General features: G+C 34.7%; 2 protein-coding genes across 6 annotated transcripts; one reads left to right on the top strand and one right to left on the bottom strand.

The window, feature by feature from the left end:
• Window positions 1-2,128: 2,128 nt before the first annotated feature.
• On the top strand, window positions 2,129-5,535 carry LOC106406172 (YTH domain-containing protein ECT4). Of its 5 annotated transcripts, none has more exons than XM_013846782.2 (7): window positions 2,129-2,306; window positions 2,696-2,857; window positions 2,943-3,016; window positions 3,081-3,503; window positions 3,677-4,162; window positions 4,247-4,459; window positions 4,550-5,535. In XM_013846782.2, the coding sequence occupies exons 2-7, from the start codon at window positions 2,764-2,766 to the stop codon at window positions 5,138-5,140; spliced, it is 1,881 nt and encodes a 626-aa protein (XP_013702236.1). In that variant the 5' UTR covers window positions 2,129-2,306; window positions 2,696-2,763; the 3' UTR covers window positions 5,141-5,535. The 5 variants fall into 5 exon arrangements, with proteins under 5 accessions (XP_013702236.1, XP_013702237.1, XP_013702234.1 ...); XM_013846783.2 differs by having other exon boundaries at window positions 2,145-2,195; XM_013846780.3 differs by having other exon boundaries at window positions 2,145-2,412.
• A 365-nt stretch (window positions 5,536-5,900) lies between these two features.
• LOC106403033 (polygalacturonase At1g48100) lies at window positions 5,901-9,032 on the bottom strand. Its single transcript, XM_013843874.2, has 6 exons — window positions 8,552-9,032; window positions 8,130-8,297; window positions 7,612-7,656; window positions 7,316-7,523; window positions 7,098-7,179; window positions 5,901-6,640 (listed from the first exon to the last, which is right to left on the bottom strand). The coding sequence occupies exons 1-6, from the start codon at window positions 8,963-8,965 to the stop codon at window positions 6,136-6,138; spliced, it is 1,422 nt and encodes a 473-aa protein (XP_013699328.1). The 5' UTR covers window positions 8,966-9,032; the 3' UTR covers window positions 5,901-6,135.
• Between the last annotated feature and the right edge of the window lie 1,101 nt (window positions 9,033-10,133).

Here is a 10,133-nt window from a genome sequence, read left to right as displayed (position 1 = left end):
TAACTTTTTGTAAATATAAATACAAAAACACACATTATAGATGTAAATCTTACATTTTTGGGAGGAAGAGATAAAAACCATGGAAGAAAATACCTGAAAAATAAAGATAAAATTATGAAAAACATAAGATAAAAATATTAAAGTCAATTTCTAATGAAGTCTCCTTAAAAATTAAAGCTAGTAGACGAAGTCTACTATATCACATAATTTTCAGATCTGATAAAATTTGTACACTTGAAAATGTGAAAAAAAATATTTTTTAAATCTGAAAAAAAATTATAAAATATATTTTCTAAGATAAATTAGTAGTACAGTAAATTCATAGAGTTTGAATATGTAACTTTATTTAAATATAAATACAAAACACACATTTAAAATTTATAAATGTAAATCTATCATTTTTGGAGGAGATAAAAACTATGGAAGAAAATACCTGCAAAATAAAGATAAAATTATGAGAAAAAAAAACATTATACAAAAAAAAAAAGTCACCCCTATTTTTGTAGACTTTTTTGTAGACTTCATTATAAAATTAAAGTTACCCCTATTAGAAGTCTACTATATCAAATAATTTTCAGATCTGAAAAATATGTACATTTGAAATTGTGAAAAAATATTTTTATATCTGAAAAAAAAAATCAAAAGTATAATTTATAAGATAAAAACTAGGAAAGTAAATGCACAGAGTTTGAATCTATAACTTTATTTGAATATAAACATAAAAAATACACATTTAAAATTTATAGATCTAAAACTTACATTTCTAGAGTAGAAAGTTATAATCATGAATGAACCTAGTTCATCTTCACATTCAAAGAATTTAGAGAGAAATGAGAGAGAGTTTTAGAGAGAATGGAGAGAGTTTTAGAGAGAAGTAAGAGTGAATTTATAAATGTGTGCATTAATTTTAGAAAGATATTGTGTAAATTTCATTTATATAGAGAGACAAAATTGCAACTTGGTTAAAATTTACGATAGAGTAGACTTTTTTGAAGTTTACTAAAATTAAAATTTTGGAGTAGACTTTATTGTAAGTCTACTTAGTAGACTTTTTCGAAATCTACTATGATTATTTCATTATTGTTGTTTATTCTCTATTGTTTTAATAATTTTAATATATGATTTATTAAATTTATGTATTTATTTTTAATATTTAAAGTATATGATTTCACATTTTAATTCATAAAGAAATCAGTTTAATTTAAAATTTTAATTCATAAAGAAATCAGTTTAATTTAAAAATGATTTTTTTACACAGCAATTAAAATAGACTGAAAAGACGTCTACAGTGAAGTAAACTTTATTGTAATTCTACCAAACCCTAAACCACAAAACCCAAACCCTAAATGTTTGCTTGATAACCAAAAAGTCTCAGTTATTGTATCAAATATCGAAATATACAAAATATAAACTACTCAACACTAATATGCAAATTTAAATCAAGAAAAAAATTCAATCCTAAAAATCTAACCCTTTAAGACATAACATGTTAGAACTTTTTGTTGCTAAACCATAAACATTGTCTAACACATGGTTACCAAATCAATATATATTCTTTTAAATTGTTTAATTATACAAAATTTTAATTTATAAACTTCATATTAACCCTTATATCGATGAATAACTAAAATTTTCACAAAAATTATTTTTATATATTTTTAAAATTAAATTATTAGATCAAATTACGACATAGACTACAGAATAAGTCTATACATTAGACTTTTTAGAACGTATATATAGACTTACGAAATACATAATTGTAAAATAACTTTCTGTTTTTTGGTTAGTCATAGAGGTTAAATAGCATGTTTGCCACCATTTTAGGTTGGTTTTTTTTTATGGTTAGAATCAATATTTAAGTCGTATTTGGCAAATCTCCCATATTTTTTTGAGAATGAATGTTAGTGCAGTTATCAAATAATGTTCAAGGGATGTGAATGGTCAAAATTGAAATTAGAAAGTCGGTTTGATGACACATTTACTTGGTTATTATGTCCTCTAGGTTTTGTTTGTCGAAAACCTAGGAAAACGGCGCCGTTTTTGTTGCCGCAGATTCGTGGTTTTGGTAAGCGACAAGGGTAAAATCGACTTTTCAAGGGACAAGTCAATAAGTAGTAGTAGTAGATTCACCGGTTGAAAACGCAGCGTTTAAGCACCATCAAAGCCTGGGGGAATCTGCCTTTGCGCGTCTTCTGGTTTTCATTTTCTCTTAATTTATCGAATCTCTCTTCTCCCTCCTCTCATTCTATTCTAGGGTTAGGGTTCCGATTCTGCAGAGATTTCTGCCCTTTTCTTTTTGTCAACTCGTAAGCGGTCTCTTCTAAAGCCTTATTCGCTTCTTCTCTTTCTATCTATTTGAATCAATCGAAGAACTTGGTAGGCTAAGCATGTCGTGATTCTCCCAAATTTCTGGTGATAGGCCTAATTTCTCCTACTGCTACCCGTCCCGTGTTTTCTGTATATATCCGAATTATTTCAATTAATTAGCGGTTCTCGTGATTTTCTGGGTGTTTAGGTTTCCTTCCATCTAATTTTTAAATGTTTTTGGGGCTCTTTTTGTCGGTTCAATTTCAGATTATTTTGAATTTGTTTGTGCGGGGGACATTGTATTACAAAAGAATCTCTGAGCTTTGATAAGTTAATTTCGTTACAGCAGCTGTTACGAATGTTCATGTTGTCTTGTGTTAATTTGCAGGTGTTTTTTGTCCAAACTCCATTGAAACAAAGTTAATAAAAAAAAGAAAAAGAAAAAAGAAGAAAGCAATGTATACCTCCGAGGGAGCCCAAGCCCCTGATTTTGTTGCTGACCAGGGCATCTATTACCCCGTTGATCCCAATTATGCCTATTATTGTACAGGTATATATCTCTTGTCTTCATTATGCTATCAGTTTTTTTTACTCTTTGAGCTTTCTAACAATCTTGAATATTCCCTTTTATTCAGGTTATGAGTCGCCCGGCGAATGGGAGAACCATCAGATGTTTTTTGGTGCGGATGGTTCACAAGTCCAGTACCAGGTAACCAATATAAAGACTTCTCATTTATTGTTGGATCTTGTTCTCATTCACCTTTACCATCCAGGGTGGGCAGAATGAAAATTCTCCCTATATATACTATACTCCTAGTTATGGATATGCACATGCACAGTCTCCTTACAATCCCTTCAATCCTTACATCCCTGGCGCTGATTCTCCTTTCGTTGCTTCCCAACAATTCTACCCTCTTCCTCCTTACCCCACCCTCGCATCGTCGTCCTATGCAGCTCACCCTGATATCGTCTCCAGTAGCTCAGCGAACTCTTTGGTAGAGACTGGTTCAGCTGCTAACAGGGGTCGATCTGATGGGAGAGGGTCCAGGAACAGAAACGCTTCAGCTGCTGATGGAATCCAGAGGAATCCCCCTTCTGTGAGCAGGTCCTCCGAGAAGCCAAGGCCTAACCCTGGAGGACAAAACAGACCACTATCAACAGAGAAGAGAGTTTCTACCCCATTTCCGGCCCTCCAGGTATTATAGTTTGATAATAGGATGTTAACGAAATAGGAGAAAAATATACTGAAATGATTTAACTTCAAACACTTGCTTTTATAGTTCTAAGCGTGGTTTGTTACTGATGGCATTGCCACACCCTTATATAGTATATAATATTATTCTGAGGACATGTGTATTCATCTTTGCAGGGAAAAGCTATTTCTGTTAGCACTCAATCCGTTGACGTTGTTTCCAGTAGCAGAGTCTCGTCATCTGGACAACTAGACATTGCTCCTCCACCTGAACGTAATGGTCTTTCATCCACTGCAACAAACAATAACAATCCCCGTCCCAAGCTGTATGGTGTGCATGCAAATATAAGTTCAAGATCGAAAGGACCGAGAAGTCAACTTGTTGTTAAAGCTTACACAACAAAAGCTGGAAATGCTGACGCTGAAGGAAACATTGTGATCGATCCTAATCTGTATAATAAAGAAGATCTCCGGATCGATTACACCAATGCCAAGTTTTTCGTGATTAAATCGTATAGTGAAGATGATGTTCACAAGAGCATCAAGTACAATGTCTGGTCGTCTACTTTGCATGGGAACAAGAAGTTGCAGAGTGCATATGAAGACGCTCAGAGAATAGCCACCGAGAAGTCTTGTGAATGCCCAATATTCTTGTTCTTTTCTGTGAGTTTTTCCTTGCATATGCTGCCTTTGTTTGTGTTAACACTTTTGTCCCTTATTCTGTGATGTGTTGCTTTTCTTCTTTAGGTCAATGCTAGTGGTTTGTTTTGTGGCATGGCTGAGATGACTGGTCCAGTTTCTTTTGAGAAAGACATGGATTTTTGGCAGCAAGACAAATGGAGTGGAAGCTTTCCTGTCAAATGGCACATTATTAAAGATGTTCCCAATAGCTATTTCAGGCACATCATATTACACAACAATGAGAATAAGCCGGTCACCAACAGTCGAGACACACAAGAGGTGAGTGAATTCTCCTGCTAACACTCGCTTTGAAAAGATTCTCGATATTGTAATATTTAGAGCTAAGCTATGGTTTTGTTTGTTCTGCAGATAATGATGAAACAAGGTCTGGAGGTGCTAAAGATATTCAAAGGCCATGCGGAAAGGACTTCGCTACTTGATGATTTTGCGTATTACGAAAACCGCCAGAGAGTCATGCACGATGAGAGAAACAGGCTGCCATACAGGAGCTTCCTTAGCCCTGTACCAGTACCCAGACCTGATATCTCTGACAGAAACAAGAAAAACTCTGTGGATTCCTTCAAGATAACCTCTTCTTCAGAAACCAAGGAGGGTCCTTCGAAATCAGACGGGAATGAGCAGACCACCGTAAAGGAAGGTTCTAAAGAAGATACTACTACTCTCATTCAAAAGAAGATCACCTCTCTCACCGTTAGCCCGACTGATACAGACTCCAACCCAACCACTGGTTCTCACCTCAACCAGAGTCAAGCTAAGTCTAAACCATCCCCCTCTGTCTCTGTCAAGAAGACCGACCCTCCTGAAGTGGTTGATTCTCCTCTTTCTGAAGACAGTGACACTGTCAAAGTTGGATCATTGCCCATCAAAGTTACCGGGTCTCCTCCAATTGTAACTGTTGGTACTATTCCTCTGGACCCCGGCTCACTTCAGAAGAAATAAGCCCCTGGTTTGATTTATTATCTCATCTGTCTCCTTATATTTGATCATCTTCTAAAAGTTAATCCCTGCATTATACTCCTGCTTCATCATATATGCCACATGTGGCGTATGAGGAGATGCTTCTGTTTATATAGCTGAGAGTCTTGACTGGTGACTTGAGATTTCGCAATTATGTCAAACGCCAAAAAGAGTATCGTTGGTTGGTGGTTGCGTTTTGGTTATTTTGGATTTGACCGGAGAATTATTGCGTTTTGAGTACTTTTCTGTTTTACTTTTCCAATTGTGAAATTCCCAGTTTTACATTTCCTTGTATGTTGTTGGTGTTCTGTTTGGTCATTTTTCAACTCAAACAGTATTCAAAATTGGAGATCAAGTATTTTCTTTTTCTCGTCAAATATTTTCCATCTTTCCAATGGCATTTGCATATTATAGGTAACTTTTCTAAGTAACTCGAGAATTATAAGGAACCTTTTTTCACTTGCTATCATATTAACTGCTAGTTCATAATCTTTTCATGAGTTCATGCATCTTTTTACCATCTGTGGGAAAATTTTCCCCTAACAGACAGCGTTCACAGCAATCCGTATAATATTTCACCCTTGTTTTATATCCCAGAAGTTTAAAACCAAATTTTCCTCAATTTGAATATAGTTGCTCACTTGCACATGATTGTTGGTTTTAATGGTTTATGATTTAACCAAGTTAAATTAATGACATAAACCCAAACCTAAACCGACTGGAAAAATTACCTATAAACCACTGTATGAAACGTCTGTGTTTCATTACTCGTTGCAAAAGATTTATTAAAAAGCCCATTAGCCCAAATATGACGAATAGATAATATAACGGACCATATAATAATAAGCCCATCTAAAAAACTCATCGCACATATAAGCCTTCTAGTAAAAAAAGCCCTACAAGGGATGACCCATATACAACTAAAAACAATCCTTCATCACGTGGTAAATTGACAACCATCTAAATTTTACCCGAGATCAGCAACCCGGATTCGAATTATACCCTTCCTCCACTACCGGGGATCCATCAAGCAAACAATCAATCGGCGGAATTGTCAACGTCTCTTGAGTCCCATAAGCGTTCCAACAAAATGGATCATCCACGAGCTCTCCTTCCTCCGGCAAAAGCTCGACCTCAGACATTGTGATGTTTGTACAAGCGACGGTGTCGCTACATGCGAAGTGAATCGGCGCGCTTCTGACGTCGTAAGTCCCTTTGATGTTACGGTACTGGACGTCGAAGACTCGAACCGCCGATGTCTCATTGCGGCAATCCTTAGATTGACAGTAATATTGATCGACGATGATGCAGTTTAGGACATTCTCCATCTGGATGTTCTCGAATAAGAGGTTAGAGACAGAGCCAGTTCCCCCTTGCCATGTTTTGACTCGGAGGCCATTGTCAGAATCACGAATCACAGTGTTTCGGACGGTTATGTTGGAAACGCATGCTTGAGAATTGTGCACTCCTAAACTCCCGATACTGCGTTTTCAACAAATTATTACCGATTAGAACCCTCTATTCGCGGTTGTCATCTTATTTTACCAAACAAACAAAATAAATATTTTTTTATAAAACACAAACAACACAAATAAATAAATAGTTAGATCGTTGATCAAATAAATAAATAAATAAATAAATAGTAATCGTCCAATCATACTCGAATTACTACAAATTGTAATTTTGTATAGAAAATATTTAACCAAATTCTGAAATGTTTATATTATTTATTTCTTGTCAAGTAGTTCCAAAATTCGATTTTCAGTAGATCATTCAGCTAGTATCCGTGATCTATGAGACAACAGACTTCGTTGTGGGATCAATTCTTTTTCTAAGGGTGCAAATTCAAGAAAAAATGTAATCAATTCAAAAAATTAAATCAAATTAAAGTTAAAAAAAAAAAAAAAAATTTGTACAAAAAGAATTAAAAGAGAGAAACCTGATCCCGTGACTGGGCCCACAAGTGACACCTTGAATGTCAATGTCTGAGCAACCAGTTCCAATTGAAATGCAGTCATCCCCTGTTTCAATGTTTCATTCCCGATTAATTTACAATACGTTTCCAATGCTACATTATTGATTGTTACTACTTTTATAGAATCTCATGTCACGTTCAATAATATTCGACTAGAGAAATAAATATACAGAAAATCGTACCGTTGCTAACGACAGAGTTGTGAATGGCCACTGATCTGGTGTTCCCGAGATGGATACCATCGGTGTTAGGACTTAGTTTTGGAGATGAGATTTGAATATCGTTGATTGACACTCCTTCGCATCCGTCGAATTTCATGTGAAATTGCGGGCTGTTTTGGATTCTCAATCCTCCAACCTCTATGTTGTTGCTCATGAAGAACCGGATCATCTACAAAAGCAAAAATGAAGGTGGTCATTCGACCAAATTAAACAGGTTTTTAGATTTAGCGATTTGGTTCGGATTAGATTCGACTTACAGTTGGACTAACACATGGTTCGGACGACGATGATCCGTCTGGTCCCTGAAAACGATAAACACGCATTAATCTTTTAATTTATTTCTTGTTTCTTTCAAATATCTATATATGTAAATCAGAGCGGAATAATAGTACGGTTTACTTGTCGCATGTTCTATTTTGTCACGGGCTCACGGTCATGAATTACAAATTTAATATTTTCAGATTCCAAATAGCAGATTTTTCTTAAGTATTTCATACATATTTAGAAAAAAAAATTGATTGTAAGTATATCATTAACTATGATTTAATATATTTTCAATAAATTTAAATCCATAGTAACTAAATATATTTCAAAGTTTACAATTCATCCCTATTAGCAAATAAAATGCATAAATTTAAAATTTCATATATGAAATAATTTTAAAAAACATTAATCTTTTCCAAATGGAAGAGAATAAATAATCATATATTTTTAATATAGTTTGTTAAAATAGTTGCAAGTGGCGAAAGTTATAGCTAGGTTTGAAAATAATTACCCGATGAGGCTTGCAAGGTAAGTCCCACCATTTTTGACCGTTTCCTTCGACGGTGCCTTTGCCGGCAAACGTGAAACCATCGAGGCGGTAAAAAACTAACCATTGACTTTTACTGTCCTTCTCTGGCCACTCTTCTGGTCCATCCGGAGGCATCAACACTCCATCCAACTTCACAACCCAACAAAAGAAAATCATGTACTGAAAAGAAAATTACATGCTAACCAAATTTAAGTAAAAATGGTTACTATTATACTGATTGAAAAAGATTATTTTTATTTTAAAAAATAATTGATCGATTTTTGTGATTATTTTTGATCAATTTGTTAACACGACTCTCACATACGGAGGTGAAACATTTTTTTTGTTTGTTCGTTAAAATATTTCTTTCCTGGGAAGAGAAGAAACGTTTTTGGATTGCTCACCTGAAAGACGAGTCCCGGTTTACATGGACCAGAGAAAATAGTGGAAGTAATTTTAAAAACGCCGCCTTCAGGAGCTAAAACAACGCTGGATTCAACAGCACAAGCGGCTTTCCACGCAGCTTTAAATGCTGCCGTATCGTCACACGAGCCATCACCTACTGCCCCGAACGACGTCACGTCAAAAATGCATCCCGAGTCTGAATCTCCTGGAGCCGGGTCTGGATTCGGGTTTGGGTACGGGTCAGAGGGGACTTGAGGTGGGTTAGCGGTTACAGCTGGAGGAGGAGGAGGAGGAGGATCCGAGAGACCGCGTCTCTTGTGGTAATGAAATCTTCCTCGTGCCACGTAGATTAATTGACCAAAGAGGAGAGTGGAGATTAAGTAAACCACGAGAATGCCACTGAGAATGCGCATTGTTTAATGAAGATGAATAAGAAGAAAGAGAGAGAGAGAGAGAGAGAGAGAGAGAGAGAATGCTAAGAGAGGAGGAGAGTTTTGAGTCTGTTATATAGCAAAGCATGCCAAGCACAAACACACAGAGACAATGGAGTTTGAAGTCCGTGGAGGTGACACGTGTTGATATATGGTTGATTCTTGGAGTCTATCTACCGATGTTGTTTTGGGCTTGAGATTTATGGTATACTTAAAAATATATTCTAAAAGTGTTTTTTTTTTTTTTTGTAAAAATTCTAAAAATGTTTCTACGACCTTTCTTTTCTTAAACTTCGACTTGTCTTTTACGACCTTTTTTACAACAAACTTAATGTTTTATCTATATATCGAATTTTAGCTCATCTATAAATTGATACAACGGTAAAATATTAGGAGGGTATGTCGTCGTCATATACGATTTCTGATTGGTCAAGTGAATACATTTTGAAAATCTACTTCAGTAACATAATAAAATATATATTAAAGGATTATATTTTGTGTATCCTAGTTAAAAACCTTTTACTGTTTAAAAGGTAATATATTTCTTCTCTATTGTTTTCAGATGATCAATATATATGGTTGACATAATGATCAGTACTACAGTTCATAATATATAACCATTATTTTAAACACATAACTTTTTAGGCCTACTACGTCATTTTTTCTTTTACTGTTTAAAAGGTAATAGATTTCTTCTCTATTGTTTTCAGATGATCTATATCTATGGTTGACATAATGACCAGTACTACAGTTCATAATATATAACCATTATTTTAAACACACAACTTTTAGGGCCTACTACATCATTTTTTCTTCTCTAATTCATATTTTTGGTCACTATGATATTTTAAAAATAAATCCAAAAACCAAATTGAAGATATAAAATCAATATAAAATAGGCTAAAATATAGCTGAATAAGAACTTCAAGCACATCGTGACAATTTATTAGCCAATTCATAATTTTGTATTATTAATTGACATTTCATATGACCTAACTAATTATGAGTGGTTTGATATATATTACTTGTATTTGCTCAAAGTTTTTCCACGTTTGGAACACGTGTGAATGAGATGTATGACATGTAATGGAGAGAGAGAGAGAGAGAGAGAGAGAGAGAGAGAGAGAGAGAGAGAGAGAGAGAGATACCA

The sequence above is a fragment of the Brassica napus genome, chromosome C6, assembly GCF_020379485.1.
Source record: "Brassica napus cultivar Da-Ae chromosome C6, Da-Ae, whole genome shotgun sequence".
In the NCBI taxonomy this organism is placed as follows: Eukaryota; Viridiplantae; Streptophyta; class Magnoliopsida; order Brassicales; family Brassicaceae; genus Brassica; species Brassica napus.
This window is presented reverse-complemented; position numbering and strand designations above follow the sequence as displayed.